Genomic DNA, 17,485 nt, shown 5'->3' with positions numbered 1-17,485 from the left:
AATTGTTCTTATCTCGCCCTACAAGTCTCCTCACCGTCGCCCCCCAATCTCTCCCTTATCCCCTGGGAGGGGAGTGAGTGAGTGGCTGTGTTGGCTGCAGCCAAGTGCCAACCCAGTGAAACTAGCACAAGAGATTTAAATTTCATGCACCTTCAAAGAGTCAACAGTGAGGGCAGCAAGGGTCAGGGTGCACACAAAAAACTTGTACTAGAAGCTCATGGTGGCCTCTTTGCTCCTCTACGGCAGCTAAGCAATGGTACATTCCTGCCCATTATAGCTGTGTAAAACCAGGCAGCTTTGGGAAATACAGATCAAAAATTAGGCTAAGCTCTGTTACATCCCCCATGACAAAGACACACAGGCTACGCAGAGAATGGTGACAGGGTATCATCAGATTCCAGTCCCTTAAGATAATGCGTTTGAATTCCATACAAAGTGAAACTGAATCATGAGAAGTGAAATCTGAAAAGCCAAGAACACAAGCATTGCTATGACTTTACAGGAAGTATAAACCAGTATAAACTTTTCTCTGACACAAATGTTAAAGTTTCTATTCAAAGTTTTTAACACAGACCCAGTATCACCAACTCTTAACCAAAATGAGGCATGACACATCACCTCAGAGGTTTTTGTGGGTCCTCTTTTTAACAATTAAAAGCCACACTTGACCAAAAAGCAGCAAAAAAAAAGCTTTTAAAAGAGGCTTCTAAATTGTTTTAGGAAAAATCTTCCCTTTAATTTAAATTCTGATCTCAAATTAAAGCCTGTAGGTTATACAGAAGACAGCTTGCAGCATGAAAACGGTGTAACAGGAAAAAAGCTGATGGAAAATTCAAGTCTCATTGACCTACCTGTCCTTGCTGCAATGAGATGTGTCGCTTTGTCAGGATCATCAGCACTCAGTACGAGATTCTTCACAATTTTAGCTCCAAGTGCTGTGGCGTGATAGTGTTCCCGTGTTTTCTCAATGGGGAAGTTTGTTGGGTAGAGTCCGCTAAATATTATGGTTACATCTGCCAAGACTTTACTTTTCAGTTCTGGTACTATTTTTCTGATGTCTGGAATTTCCTCAATCTCTTTTTTCAGGTATTTATCATACTTTGTGTAATAATCAGTGTGAACCCGCACAAGGATCTCTTCAAGGTATATTAAATGGTCATCGTCATCTGTATCATCCTCCTCCTCTTCTTCCTCCATACTCTGGTCTAAGGACTCACCCATTGTTATTCCAGACTGTTCACTGTTCTGAGACTCTGTTTCAGCTTCTTTCTTGTCTGTACACCCGTTTCCTAAATCACAAAGGCTCTCCTGTTCACTTTCTTCTTGTGCTTCAAGGTCAGTTTTGTCATGAACATTCTCACTAGGTAGAGACTGTGTGTCCCCAGAATGGTTCACCAGACCATCTTTTTTCTCACTCACATCAGTGCAACTCCCTTTCTGCAAATTTTCATCCTGCAGAGGTGTTTTGGATTTCTTCCAGCTTCTCTTCTCCTCATTCTCACTATCTGATACAGAAGCAGATGACTTTCTGGGATCTAATCCACTGTCACTTTCACTGTCACTAGACAGTTCAAAGTCCAAGTCATTTGTTGTCTTATCTTGGGTTTGCTGCTTCTCTATTGCCGTTTTATCAACTTGTTCTGAAAAAATCTGAGATTCTTTTATATTTGTCAAATCATTAGTGACCTCACTGTCCGTTTTGTGATCATTCAAGGAGTCCTGGGCATTAACTTTCTCTTGAGAGGTCACATTCCAGTCAGATGTTTCACTGCTTACAGAAGTACTTCCATTTGCAGTGCAAGCGTCCTTTGCAGCTTTCTTGAGACCATTGCTTTGTTCTTCAACATATGTAGTATTCTTTATTTCTTCAGCATCTTTTGCTGATGTCACTGCTGAATCCAGTGCCTCTGGTTTGGTAGAGTGGTTTACTAAGACACAGGAAAGAAATAAATAATAAAAAAAAATAAACAGAGAAAATAGGTATATGTTTAAGTTTAATCAAGATTTTATTTTTCCTTAAACACTTATGTTTATACATGCAGTTAGACTTCACTATGTTTAGAAGTGACAACTAGGCTTTTCAAAGTTTTAAAAATACTTTAGGCATCAATGATTACTAGAAAGAACTGGCAAACCTAACAAACTACTTTTGCAAAGAAGCTGTGTAAGCAGTTTTAAAAAAAACAAACCAAAACCAGTAGTAAGTAATTGTTAACTACACAAAAATCAAGATATTTATCTTGTAGCATGAGTTCTACGATTACATCTCAGGGCAATGAAACTACTGCAGAGCAGGGGAAAAAAAAAAACAACATAAAAGTCAGAATTCACTTCAGAAGGTCTCAATCCAGAACTACAACAACAAGAACTTCCTTTCTAAACTGCCATTGCTTTCATGTATTTCCTTTATTTAATAACCAAAATAAGTATATTTTAATAGTTGAAAAGATATAAATGTTTTAGCAAGACAAAGATGCCATTCAAGGTTCATTTGAGAACGCTGTTGGAATGCAAGTCCAGGGTAATAGCCTCAAAGGCAGAAAAATAGTTTTAGGGTGTGTCTTCAGTTTATAGGAGAGGAGAGCACCTCTCCTATGAGGACAGGCTGAAAGAGTTGGGGCTGTTCAGCCTGGAGAAGAGAAGGCTCCGGGGAGATCTTATAGTGGCCTCCCAGTACCTGAAGGGGCTACAGGAAAGCTGGGGAGGGACTTTTCATAAGGGCAATTAATGACAAAACAAGGGGAAATGGGTTTAAGCTGAAAGAGGGGAGGTTTAGATGAGATATTAGGAAGAAGTTTTTCACTGTGAGGGTGGTGAGACACTGGAACAGGTTGCCCAGAGAAGCTGTGGCTGCTCCTCCTGGAGGTGTTCAAGGCCAGGTTGGATGAGGCTTTGAGCAACCTGGTCTAGTGGAAGGTGTCCCTGCTGCTGGCAGGGGGGTTGGAACGGGATGATCTTTAAGGTCCCTTCCAACCCAAACCATTCTATGATTCTATGATTTGCAGAAGAGGAAAGAGACAAAGAAACAGGCATCCAGAAATTTGTACACAGACGTTCATCAGAAACACTGGATGGAGTCACTCTTATTTGTCTTTCTTTTGTGGGCACATCCCTGCCCTGCCAGTAACAATACCAGTCAAGCACAGAGGTCCTGCACCAGAGTGGCCTGATCCAGCCTGAGGACATGAATATTGTTTCCATATCGGGCATCTCTAGTTCAACAATGGACAAAGACTGATGTCACAGATACTAAATTGTTAAAAAAACCTCCAAAAAAATTATTGGCTAAACTGGAAAAAACCCTGCAGTTCTTTCTTAGCCATTGTCTTTCAAACACATTTTGCCCCCAAATTAATACTAACATAGTGATGTATACCTTCTAAATCTATTATCTGTATTATGTTGCTGAGCCTGCTGGACATGAGGTGCTCCTATCAAATGCCAGAACACCACATTCAGTAGATGCTCAGCAAGTCCCACACTAATTTTATGAGCATGGTTTAGGCAGGAAGGTAAGTAGAGAACAAAACATTCATTTTCAGCAGTAGGTTGACACCAGAGATTATTAACTATTGCTCCAAAGTGGGGCAGGGGAGGGGACTGAAAAGGAGAATGAAGAGGAAGTTGGTTCCCTGACCATCTACAGAGAAGAAAAAACTGCCTTGTTTATGTGGAGGGGAAAAGAGAGAAACTGTCCTTCTCTACATGTTCTTGAATGATTTAGGGTATTGCCATGTCAACTCTCCAGCCACAACAGCCAAAATGCTATGGCCAGTACTCCACTTCTGCTGTAGCTGCCCACTGAAAGGAAAGCTGTCAAGAACAGTCCAGTGTCACTAAGTTACTTGCATCTGCGTTGTAGGAGCGCACTGTCAACTGCAATGGTCTAGGACTGCTCATCTGAGGGCAATACTAGTCAGACCACCACAATAACTCACATCAATCACATCTGGAAAGTGGAAAAAGTTGTCAAAGCAGTTTACAGATTACATAGTTACCTTTCTTCTTCATTTGAATTTCTCTTGATCCAGGAGGTGCATTAATGTCTCCTATCCCCTGAAAGTATACATATTTCTTCACAGTTATCAAATTCGGTGCAAACTTCCAAACATCCTCTCTGTCATCAATGATGCAAACCATGGAGTCCCCACATGGGAAGAGATCTCTAAGAGACAAAACAGGTGATAAAATGAATCCAGTTTTAGAAATTAATCCTATCAAACATAGTTTCTGTTGACGTCCTGGTTTATTATGAGCACATCTGCAGGACGTGCTCATATATGAATTTACAAAAAACCTCAGCAACATTAAAATTACAGAATTCAAAACACAATATTCAAACTACTTAAAAAGTTTATTAAAAAAAGGAAACAGCTATATTAAAATCTCTATCTCAAAGGCTAGAAGCAGGAACCAACATGCCTTTGCAAGAACAAAACATGACAACATTTTGGTCTAGTTTGCACAGTTTATGTTGACAAACAGCCCAAAGCCAACTGTCACGTTGGCAATACACTATATATATATAACTAGGAAAATGACACAAGAATGGTTTTTGGAGAGCAGACTGATTCAATCCAAGACAAAGGAAGCAATAAGTACTAATATTTATATCATCTAGGAAGAATACTTCAGATATAAGGATGCGTATGAAAACGGTGCAAGAGAAGGAAAAAGCTTCAGATGGGGAGGAGGCAATAATTTTTAATCTTTTTTGAAAGAAAAAAATAAATCTTGGCTTTATATTCTGAAAGATATCAGAACCTGAATTTAGACTAGAATATGAATTCAAGGCTCTAGATGACCTAATTTCAAGAAACACTGCAGAACAGAAGCTGCTAATGTCTGGCACATTTGAAAGGCAGAATACTAGACACTCAGGTAGGAATTAACCTCAAACTCAGAATTTTGGTTTAATTAAAAAAAGCCTAACACAACATACAAGTCATTATACAAGATCACAAGCCATAAAGCGGAAATATAGTTAAGTTCTTGTAAGAATAAAAAGTATACACAAAAACACGAAGCCATGGCTTCGCATTCTTACTGCTCTAGTACCACAGAACACATTAAGTAGATGAAATGCTGCAATACTAAACATCTCAGTTTTACTGAGACAGTGTTGATACTTCAGAGGCAGATAAGGAAGGACTAAAAACATGTTAAGTACAGAAGGAGTAATTTTTATTACATTTAGCATATTCTTTCTCTGTTGTCCTGCTTTGTTTAATGCACAAGAACCATATACGTACCTAAGATTCCCAGTTTTAGAAAATGGATCAATACATTCATCCCTTGACAATATCCGATGGGAAAAAAGCTTCTTTTCAGGGTCCAAAAATCCTTGTGAAAGAAGAAATTTAAAAGTTAATGTTCACGATGTTTGTTCCTTGTTTATGTCGTATAAAATTCAGCTATTTTAATCTGTGCAACAGCAGTTTAACTTGTAGACAATTTTAAGGTACTAGATATTCTATGTGGGAAAGGGTAAGCACCGTGGATCAAGTCTTTGTAAACAATGCAGTAGGATTCATTTTAAAAATCCCACCTCATTTTCTTTCAAACATGGCAATAAAATTGAAATGAAAATAACTAAATTTGTGCCAGCCAAGTAAATCAGGCTGAAAGAGATACAGCAGGTGATAAATACACTTTTTTCTTTATTATTATTTTTTTTTCAACTTACATTTATCTCTAGAGGTGGTTCTTTAAAGCTAAATGCTCTCCTTAGCTCATTATGCCTAGGGACTGCAGAGAAGTCTCACAAGAGTCGGCAATGTGCTGCAATACTTAAGGACAGTGGGCAAGTTAAGGGACACTTTCAGCCGGAGCTCTTGCAATTGTAGGTTTTAAGTTGTACCTCTAACAAATACTTGAATACATTTACATATAATGAATATATTTTGGGATTCCTAGAAATATTTAGGCCCAGCTGCAGTAACTTTTCTGACTGCACTCTTTAAAAACAAACAAACAAACAAAAAAAAAAGCCCAAAAAGACAAACCAAAAACAAAACAGGAGAAGTTGTGCTAGCTGATCTTAAAGCAAGATAAATACACCGCTATGTAGGAAAATGGTGACTTGGGTGTACAAACACACATGCACATGCTCCTGAACCTAGCCTCCAGTAATGAAGTTCATCTTCATAAGCAGATCACAGCCACATAGTCGCTTAGAAAGAAACTGGCACTTTGCATGCTAATCTGAATTTTTCATTTTACTGAATTTGTGTTGAAGTTCGCATCAACTTCTCATTTTTCTTCTGAATAATACAAGGCAGTCAATATCTATCTGGCAACAATGGTTTAAAGTTTTACTTTATTTTATTTTAAATGATGGCTATTTATAGCCAGAGTGCAAAATGACTACAGACTAAGGATCAACTTTAATTTTCTTTCAAGGAGCTTTGAGATTTGCACAGAAGGCATGTTTAACTCCTTTTAGAAGTCCAGCTCTCCGGAGTACGTTAAGTTGGGTCTTCAAAAACAGAGAGTATAAATTAAAAAAAATAAAAATAAATCAGTCACCACTTCTGAAAAGTTGATCCTGTATGTATTTAATATTCATGTGTCATTGGAATAACTTAAAACCCATAAAAGCAAGAAAATTCCGAGTTAAGGACAGAGGTTCAACCTTAACTCACCCGACTATGCTTAAGAATTGCTGCAAACTCGTAGAATCATCCCCTGTAGTGAGACCCTTGCAGTACCTAGGCATAATGAATTGAGAGAATTAGCTACAAAGATTTATTGCTGTACACACAGATATTTTTGACAAACTACATAAGCTGTCACACAATTTGCTCTTCTCCCCAACCAAATTCTCTTCTGCTAATTATGTGAATAGAGAGAGACTCTCTACACTAAATTGGACAGGAGTGCACTGATTAAACAGCAAAAATCACAATGAGGCATTCATTCAACTAAGTTAAAATGGTAAGAAAAGGGAAGTTGAGCTAAAAAACCCAAACACAGAAACCCTGGCTGCCAGGGATCAGAGGTGAGGCAGTGTTCTGGAGCTTGTCCATCATGCTTTGATAAAGACTTACTAGCTTTAATACTTTTGTCCCCTTGATAATTCACTAAAAATACACTGAGGATACAGCTCACCAGAGATGCACCTGCAAAGATAAAAACCCATCTTCAAAGAGTTGGGTCTTTCACAGCTAAGCTACTTGAATAGCACTACAAAAAACAGCACTGGTCTTCTTTTATAGAAGTTCTTCACGTCTTAAAGGGTTTGGTTTCTTTTGGATGTTGCCTGGCCAACTGAATCAATATAACAGTTGTAATCCTGATGTTCTTGGATTTCATGGAAATGGCAGGTGACATTTCATTTGTCATACATCGTTTGTTTTATTCAATAGTGTGTTCATATCATCTTTAAGTCTTTGAAAAGGCTGTGTTGGCTATTAAACTAACCAATTTAGCATTTCTACCCCATGCAAGAGCAAACAAGATGTCTAGCAGCTAGATTACATACTGTTAGTTAAAACTTTAACTTTTATTTGGTTTTATGATTGCAGACACAACATAAATCTGAAGAAATAAAAACTTTACATGAAAAATAAGTAGATGCAGATATGCCCTCCAAGATAAAACTAAGTAAAGGCCAAGATTTTACTTAGAATCACAGAATCATAGAATGGTTTGGGTTGGAAGGGACCTTAAAGCTCATCCAGTTCCAACCCCCCTGCCATCAGCAGGGACACCTTCCACTAGACCAGGTTGCTCAAAACCTCATCCAGCCTGGCCTTGAACACTTCCAGGGAGGGGGCATCCACAACTTCCTATTGTTGTTATACTGCTTTCAGTAACAAAAAGAACTGGGAAACTCATTATAAAAAACTCTGTTCTTCAAAACAAAAGTCTTTTCACAACCTGCCTATCGAAAGATTTAGCATTTGATGATAGTGTATTGTTTGGATATTAACCTTTAATAATGAAGCTGCAAGTTTCAAATGGATGATACCTTCCAAAGTACTGGTGGTTTTTTCTTTAAGAAAAGTTAATACAGATCACCAAAACCCTGTCTGTTTAGATGAGGTCACTTTTCTGTGGGGGCATTTTGTTGGGAGTTTCTATGACTTCAGAGCAATGAAAAGGTCTATGTGTAAACTCATCAAGGATACAGAAACAGCAAAAGTGTTCCTGAGATATACTTTAACGTTGTTTCATTTATTTATTTATTCTGATCCTTTTTGCACCACCATATCCTGAAAAATTATTATGGTCACAGTTTACTGCCATAGTGTTGATAACAAAATTTTTTTCTCAATATATATATTTTTTTATTGGAGAAGTATCAGTTTGCACAAATCATTCCAGTAGAAGGATAAATGTTGATGAAGTTTTCATTTTGTAAGCATGTTAAAAAAAACACCAAACCAATACAGCCTTTCGTAGAAGTCAATGATTGAAGAAAAAGGCTGGTAGTGACGAGATTACTGAGAAAAGCACAAAAACAATTAAAAAGGGCTTCAAATCATTAGGGAAATTGGTTGCAGGATCAGGGACACAGGTAGTTTTTTCCTCCATCCCTTCAGTAGCAGGGAGGTTCAATGACAGAAACAGGAAGATTCTCCAAATTAACACATTGCTCAGAGACTGGTGCCACAGGCAGAATTTTGGATTCTATGATTCTATGAAATCCAAACTGAGCTTCCATTTATTCTCATAAATTAGACAATGTCCTATGCATGCCTCTAAGTAGCTTCTTGAACAAACAGAAGACCCTATCATTACCCTTTGACTGCTATATTACATGTGACTAACCAGTAGACTTACCCAGCAGAGACTATTCCCTCCAGTTTGTTTTCCAGTATCTCAAACTGTGTCTTTGCATGTGCAGTCTTATCAAGCTGTGTTACCTGATCTTATATACACTCTCTCCAAAAAGTAAACTTGTAAATAAAGACTTGTAAAAAGTTTTAAAAAAAAAATCATCACAAGTTGCAATGTTCAAAAGTAACCAACTAACGTTAGGGAAGACTCAGATCTGAGAGGCAGATTGAGGTAAATAGCAGTGCCTAGTAGAAATGATCTAACAGTAAGATCCAACATGAAGTCCTTCTAAAAATAAATCTAAAATTCAATTTCTGAAGAATCAAATCAACCTCAGTTCTACTTCAGGTCCTACTTTAAAACATGGAAAGAGCCATTGACACAATCTTTCAATAGCATTGGAGACCTTCAGACACTGGTGATTCCATATAGGCACATATTCTGTCAGTTATTTATTGAAATACATACTGTAATATACTTCCTGGAATAAACCATACATAGGAATGCCCTCAACTTAGTCCTACTTTCTGAATTGCACCCTAAATCTTAAGGGTGATTTCACCTTGCATTATTGCTGCCTAGTGGCCTCTGAACTCCAAATTCACAGCAGTGTTGACTTTTATAACCAACATTTAAGCTGACTTCAGTATTAAATACACTGAACTTTCCTTCTGTAGAGTAGGGAAAAAAATTAAGTAACAATTATAATTAGGTAGAAGAGAAATACCATAGGAAGCTCTAGATTATAAAATAAAAAAATACATCTTCATAAACATACTACAAGATACTACTTTGTAAGCGTGTCAAATTAAGAAAGAGTTTAGGATAAATGACTTCAGCAGACACAAACAGTGTTTACAAATACCAGCTAATCATAGAATGGTTTGGATGGGAAGGGACCTTAAAGATCATCCAGTTCCAATCCCCCTGCCAGCAGCAGGGACACCTTCCACTAGACCAGGTTGCTCAAAGCCTCATCCAACCTGGCCTTCAACACTTCCAGGGAGGAGCAGCCACAACTTCCTTGGGCAACCTGTTCCAGTGTCTGACCACCCTCACAGTGAAGAACTTCTTCCTAATATCTAATCTAAACCTCCCCTCTTTCAGTTTAAACCCATTTCCCCTGGTTTTGTCATTAACTATCCTTATGAAAAGTCCTTCCCCAGCTTTCTTGTAGGCCCCCTTCAGCTAATCCCAGGTAACAGCTCATTGGAGTCAGCTGGAATGAATGAAAAGGACTTGCAAGATGGCATGTTTGTAAAATAAGGAAAAAGCCTTGCAGGACAAGGAAGAAGCAGCTCAGAGTTTAGATTTCGCAGAGAAATATAGGATGGATATGGAGGACATAAGAAAACAACCTTTTTCATAAGGGGGAAAAAAAAGATTCCTGGCATTTTCTGACAAGTCCTTCCTTTACGTAACATAGGGGTATTGGTAAAATATCAAACTGAGCTTTCTGTGAGGTATCATTTAACCAGTACTGCCACCAAGTGTTCTCTCTGTGCATTAGCTACATATTTCTCTGTTACTGCATCTTGGTTACACAGGTAAGACATGCAGACCAAAGGCTGTATCGACTGTTTCTCCACACCAACATATTTCAGGTGAAACTATCATCATCACTGTGAGTCACCTACTTGTAGTTAAATGCAGCAATACTAGAATTTGCTCATTTGGTGGCTATTTCCTCTACGGAACAGATGGAGGAGCTCAAGGATGATGACCACAAAGAAGCTTGTCACATTATAAGTATCAGTCTGTGCCAGCATGGGGACTGCAGGGTAATCCAAATGTTAGCTCAGACTAAAATAAGCAAACACAGGACTTGCACATTGAGAGAAGATCAAATCGTTGGGAAAGCACTTACACATCATGAGTTAACTACTTCTGCAACTGATTCTTCTCCTTGGCTCTGAAACTACATGTCTTCTGACCTTATTTAGCACGGATCTCCTGATCTCAGGCCATAGACAGATTCTGGCAGATAGATCCAAGTGAGGAAGTCTGGCCCACCCACTCTCCTCTACTGGGTATTTACGCCTAGTATATAAGAAAACCATTCCCCCTTTTGCTACAAAAGAAATAACCACACACTAAGAAGGACAGCAGGGTACAAAAGTGTTAACTTATTACCAGGACACAACGTCTAAACCAACAGTGAGACTGCCAAAGCTTTAGGAAGTTTGTCTTCAAACAACTCTGCCAATAAATACTGAGTAATGTAGAAACATTCACTTGGATGGGTAGGACAGGACATGCTTCTCCTGAACTTTCTTTCAAGGAGAATTAGTTGGAGACCACAAATAGGTATTGTGTCTTCTGATTACAGAATTATCTTATATTTGTGATTATAAGCATCTTCTGTGCCTTATTTAACATGTGTAACCAGACAATTCTTTTCTAAACTGTTCTAGAGCTAACTAGGACAGCTCTAAATATTTTTGAATCTTCATTTCTTGTCCAAAGAAGTGGGATATTGGGATAGCATTGCTCATGGCACTCGTGGCAACATGACACAAAGAAGCAGATGTGAAAGCCAACCTAAAAAAAGCTTTAAAAAAATAAGAAATGAGACATGGAAGAGCATCAAGGACAGTTTGATATGCATAGTCATAACCTACAACATCGTTAATTATATTGTCTTAGTCTGTCAGACTTAATAAAGGGAAGCGTGAGGTAAAAATGTTACTCTGTCTAGGAAGACTCAAGATGGGGTGAAAGCAAATTTTGCAGTTTAAACACATGGTCACATGTGTAACGTGAATTTGATCCATACACTTGCATAACAGGGTAGGTTTCTTTTATGCTTGTTGAAAAAAAAACCCCAAGACATTTCAGCCTGCAACCCATGGCACAGACTACTATTGCTATAATTTAAATGCAAGTTTTCAGTTACTAGGAGAAAATAGATAAGTTCTTGAGAGAGTATGGGAAAATACTGTTAGATCAATGCTCTTCCTCAAATAAGCACATCTCATCTCCAGCACTGCAAACAGAACTGCTGTGAATCGATTTATAGCAGCCAAACTTCCTTTGGTGAAAGGACAGAGTGGGGATGGGGGGTTGGGATGGTACTCCCCATGGGAGGAGATAATTTCACATTGTTGATTTTTATGGAATTGTTACTTTAGCTTTCTAAGACAAGTGATGTTGCAGATCATTTTTAGAGCCATTCAGCAGAATTTCTTAGTTAATTCAATAGGAAGGCACTAGTTCTCACACCACAATTTGATTCTCTAACCATCAGTGTAGCAAAAACAGCACATGACTGATGGGAGGAAAAAAAAAAAAAAAGGATTATTTCTAAAATTACAGGCCATACAGGCACTGCCCTGTAAACAAGCCAAGAATTGTGCTTACAGGACTATTTAGGAAGTGGTTTTGCACAAAACAAAGAAGAAATACTTGAAAACAACCACAGAACTAGTTATAGGAGTATGAAGGCTAACTACATAAATATTGTTAAATGTAACATACTACTCACCTGCAATCGTATGTGCATACAGTCTGCTGCCAAAAGTAAAAACATGTAATTCATACAGCTTGGCAATTTTTTCCAGGAATTCCTTACAATGAGGACGCAAACGAGTGTGCAACATAGGCTCACCTCGACCTAACTGGAAATGAAATATTCCCTAAAAGAAAAAAACATGTTTCATATTATCAAAATACCAAAATAAAATAGAATCACAGAATGGTTTGGATTGGAAGGGACCTTAAACCTCATCCAGTTCCAACCCCCCTGCCAGCAGCAGGGACACCTTCCACTAGACCAGGTTGCTCAAAGCCTCATCCAGCCTGGGATAGCAGCATTCCAAAAGTGCCCTCTATCCATCACTGCTGCTACTTTTATTCAGTCTGACTAGGCTAAAGCAAGTTTTGGCCACAAAGATTATGTAGATGAATAAAATTCAAAACACATTTGTGCTCCCTGCCAGGCACTCCAACACTAAGTTTTTCAAAAGCAGGAAGCTGCACTGTTGAAAAGTTTATGATCAAGATAACTTTCATTTAAATCTTTACTCACAGCAAATCAATCTGAAAAAAACCCCAAACCAACAACTTGAGAATAGTACTGAATAGTACTCTGAATAGTAATTCACTATATCCGCCTCAGACTTGGAGGGGAAAAAAGTCTCATTACTGAGAACTCAGCCTGTGAATTGCATAAGGAAAGCAGAGATTAAAAATAGCTACCTGAAACTTCTCACTTAGAGTGACTGGGATGGAAAAGTACAGGATAGCATGAACCAAAGAAAGCAAGCCATCAATTTAAATGTAGAGGAAAAAAATGAACATATTTCAGAATTTTCTCACTTTCTGCTAGTCTTCAACTACAAGTTTATTTAACCACAGAACATTTTCTTAAAGAAACTTCATTTAAATATTCATAGAATCATAGAATGGTTTGGATTGGAAGGGACCTTAAAGATCACCCAGTTCCAATCCCCCTGCCATCAGCAGGGACACCTTCCACTAGACCAGGTTGCTCAAAGCCTCATCCAGCCTGGTCTGCAACACTTCCAGGGAGGGGGCATCCACAACTTCCTTGGGCAACCTGTTCCAGTGTCTGACCACCCTCACAGTGAAGAACTTCTTCCTAATATCTCATCTAAACCTCCCCTCTTTCAGCTTAAACCCATTTCCCCTTGTTCTGTCATTAGTTGCCCTTATGAAAAGTCCCTCCCCAGCTTTCTTGTAGCCCCTTCAGGTACTGGGAGGCCGCTATAAGATCTCCCCGGAGCCTTCTCTTCTCCAGGCTGAACAGCCCCAACTCTCTCAGCCTGTCCTCACAGCAGAGCTGCTCCAGCCCTCGCATCATCCTGGTGGCCCTTCTCTGGACTTGTTCTAACTGGTCCATGTCTTTCTTATGTTGGGGGCTGCAGAACTGGACACAGCACTCCAGGTGGGGCTTTAAAAGAGCGGAGTAGAGGGGCAGAATCACCTCCCTCGACCTGCTGGACACGCTTCTCTCGATGTAGCCCAGGATATGGTTATTGGCCTTCTGGGCTGCGAGCGCACATTGTCTGCTCGTGTTCAGCTTCTCACTCACCACCGCTCCCAAGTCCTTCTCTTCAGAGCTGGTCTCAAGAATATTAGAAATATTCCTGTTGATACTTTGGCTTGAAAGTAAACACTAAGTACTTACCTTATTAGACATTTGTTGGCAGTGCTGTTCTGTAGTATGGATCAACGTCTGGTCCAAATCTACCATAAGTACAAGTTTTCGATTTCGATGTAGTCGCTGTTGATCTTCTCTTCCTAGCTGCTCAGCTTGCTGTAACAATATTCACAACGAAGCTTAGCTTAAAAGAAATACATCAGGTTTATTGTCTTTTGCGTATTGTAAACTTTAGAAGTTCTGCTACAAAGTAATTGAAAAAAGAAATGATGCTTCAAGATAACTGTAGTGATGGCAGCTTTGTAGGCTGTCCCAAAGACTACTCTCAGATCTCTGTGGGACTAGTAATGCTTAAAATTGATAAGCTCAACACAACAATTTCCAAAATAATAAATAACAACTTAATAAATAATGAACTACTGAATTAATTTAAGGCCAAGAGTCTTGAGACAAAACAGCAGTAGCTTTGGGGTACACAAAGGACAAGCTCAATAGGTCTGAAAACTTTGGTTGCTCTGTTCAGCAATTTTGTAACCATTAGGTACAAATAATCTGAGTATTAAACTGAAGTTGCTAATGACAGCAAGATTATAACTGTCAACCTGAGCTTAAAGCATACATGCCTTCAGAGAAACAGTTAGATTCTATGCAGACACTGATATCAGAGACCTTATACTCCCATAAACTGAAGTTAAAGTTTACTTCTCTTGTGCATATTTACCAACTTTCGAAATACCATATTAAGCTCTATGTTAACTTTAACCACTTCTGACAGCAAGCTGCAGTGTTACTCCCCAGACAGCTAAACTTAAACACAAAGTTAAGTGGAGCATTACGAAGAAGCAGGAGTCAAGTGCAAACTGCCCTTAGAAATGCTCCTCTACGAGAGGGACACTTCCAGCTGCTTATATCTTTACATAAGAGCCCCCAACATAAGAAAGACCTGGAGCAGCTAGAACAAGTCCAGAGGAGGCCACCAGGATGATGCGAGGGCTGGAGCACCTCTCCTATGAAGACAGACTGAGAGAGTTGGGGCTGTTCAGCCTGGAGAAGAGAAGGCTCCGGGGAGATCTTATAGCGGCCTCCCAGTACCTGAAGGGGCTACAAGAAAGCTGGGGAAGGACTTTTCATAAGGGCAGTTAATGACAAAACAAGGGGAAATGGGTTTAAGTTGAAAGAGGAGAGGTTCAGATTAGATATTAGGAAGTTTTTCACTGTGAGGGTGGTCAGACACTGGAACAGGTTGCCCAAGGAAGTTGTGGATGCCCCCTCCCTGGAAGTGTTGAAGGCCAGGCTGGATGAGGCTTTGAGCAACCTGGTCTAGTGGAAGGTGTCCCTGCTGATGGCAGGGGGATTGGAACTGGGTGATCTTTAAGGTCCCTTCCAATCCAAACCATTCTATGATTCTATGATTTCTTCTTATCGGTGTTCTTTGAAGAGGTGTGGGGAATGAGCAGCAATATAAAAAGTTTAAAAAAAGATCAAGTTTGTAAGGAAGATAAATAGAATGTTTATCTTAAAAATAATCTTCAAAATCAACATGCTCTTTCCTCTAGAGACACTGGAGGATGAACAAGCATATTTTGGTAAGTCAGCTGAATGGAACATGTCAAAAACAATGAAATAGATTTAACATAGAGGTAAGCTGCAAACAAGCTAGCTCTACTGTATCTAGTGGGACCAATTTCAAGGTGAAGCCAGGTTTCAAAGACATTGCAAGCTTTGAACACGTTTCAGCTAATGGAAACTGAACTTTCCACAAACTGCTTATTCTTGGGGACAAAAACACTGAAGTTGTCACATTGCTGTCACAGAAGTGCCATCTTTTCAGTGCACAGCTCTTAAAAAACCCCTCACTATAAAATCTGGTAACAATGAAACTGCATTAGGGTAAACACACAAAAACCCTGGACTACTGATGTTCAACACCAAACTCCTCTTCAAAGGGAAGCCAAACTTTCTGTATGAAGTATATTGACCACTGAGGAACCTCTGATAATTAAGCTTCTCAACTGTGGAGCTACAGTGAAAGGTTTGAATAAAGAAAGCATGAGGGTACTTACCTCAGAGCTAACTTTCAGCTCTGGGACACTGTGAACCATAGACACAGTTGCTGTGGATAATGGCATGTTCTGCTTTCCATTCTTGCTTCGTATCCTAATCACACAGGGAAAAGCAGCGTTAAAAGAGAGAGCAGTAGTTTAGTGAAGAGTCCAACACACTAAAATCTGTAGTATCAAATCAGTCACCATCAAAAAGCTAGGATTAAAAAGAGTTATATTGACTAATATGCTCTTTCAAATTCTTGTTAATGAAAGTTAATGAACAAAATGGATAGATCAAAGCAGTTCACCATAAAAATCTTGCAAAACTTCACTGTCATTAGTTACGCTTCCATATAATTATTTCATGAAAAGTGGCACTAAGAAAAAACAGGCTTCTATTTATTTGTTTGCGTTAGAAAAAGTGTAACTAACACTAAGTGTAACTAAACTAAGTGTAACTAACAAAACTATTCACATTTAAAATTACTTTTCCTTTTTTTGCAATTAATCAGCAAGCAATTATCTACTTTTCTCCAAATGAGACTTAAAAAAACAAATTTAAGCAAAAGATAGACAGCGTTACTCTTTACACACAGCAGAGGAACTTACATGTGATTACTGCTTCAAGAAAAGCACCCAAAAAATCCCTATATGTGCTTTTCCCTTTGTCACTAACAGAATGAGGTACTACGTGTGCGTGCCTGTGTTTTATTTATGTGTATATTATACACACATACAGTCTTACTCTTAAACACATCTGAGATATATGTGTATGTATGAGATATAGATGTATGTATATACAGATAAATGTTAATATGTATGTATATAGATGTATGTATATACAGATATATGTGTATGTATGAGATATAGATGTATGTACATACAGATAAATGTGTATGTATGAGATACAGATGTATGTATATACAGATAAATGTTAATATATACAGAAAATGTATCAGCCTCATATATATGACACAGTGTGTGCATGTACACAAATGAGTATGAAATTCCTTAAAAACTGTCCCAGTAATCCCACATGGTGTCAGTATCGCTGGCTTCCAGCTTACACAGATCCTTTGTTGGGAATTATGGTGTCTAATTTTATCTAATCTTATCTTCTAATTCTAAAGATATAATTTATGGTTCACCAACATTAAAAATGCAACCATCCACATTTTGTCCTATGCGACACGTGCACATCTTTTAATTCTCCCAAGTACCTGTCCTACCAAGGACAAAATTTGGTATCAGATCGACAGCCAGAGTTAAACTTCACCCAGTTTTCACTTCATGACAAGCAAGTTCCTGAGGAAAAAAAACGTTACTGAGCTGTGTCAGGGCAGAGACAATCAATCACAGACAGATATGCTTTTACTGTACTGCAGTGTTTGGAAGCACCAATATCCAGAAACCAAAGACAGACTATTTCATTTGGTCCAAAGTTTACGTGTACATTTTAGCATCCTACATCCTCTGCTTCAGAGTTCAAAACACCTCTTATATATCATAGACTCATAGAATGGTTAGGATTGGA

The 17,485-nt window shown here is 38.6% G+C and overlaps 1 protein-coding gene across 1 annotated transcript; it reads right to left on the bottom strand.

Annotated features, from left to right (window-relative positions):
* Positions 1–851: 851 nt before the first annotated feature.
* On the bottom strand, positions 852–16,065 carry CTDP1 (CTD phosphatase subunit 1; the record flags this gene model as incomplete). The annotated part of the gene is made up of 6 exons (XM_010173114.2): positions 852–1,928; positions 3,999–4,165; positions 5,253–5,343; positions 12,269–12,419; positions 13,934–14,062; positions 15,970–16,065. Coding segments are annotated over 6 exons (1,711 nt in total), but the record flags the coding sequence as incomplete, so codon positions are not given.
* Between the last annotated feature and the right edge of the window lie 1,420 nt (positions 16,066–17,485).

The sequence above is a fragment of the Antrostomus carolinensis genome, unplaced genomic scaffold (assembly GCF_000700745.2).
Source record: "Antrostomus carolinensis isolate BGI_N321 unplaced genomic scaffold, ASM70074v2 scaffold17198, whole genome shotgun sequence".
NCBI classification, from domain to species: Eukaryota; Metazoa; Chordata; class Aves; order Caprimulgiformes; family Caprimulgidae; genus Antrostomus; species Antrostomus carolinensis.
Note: the sequence above shows the minus strand (reverse complement) of the source record. Positions and strands in the feature narration are given on the sequence as shown.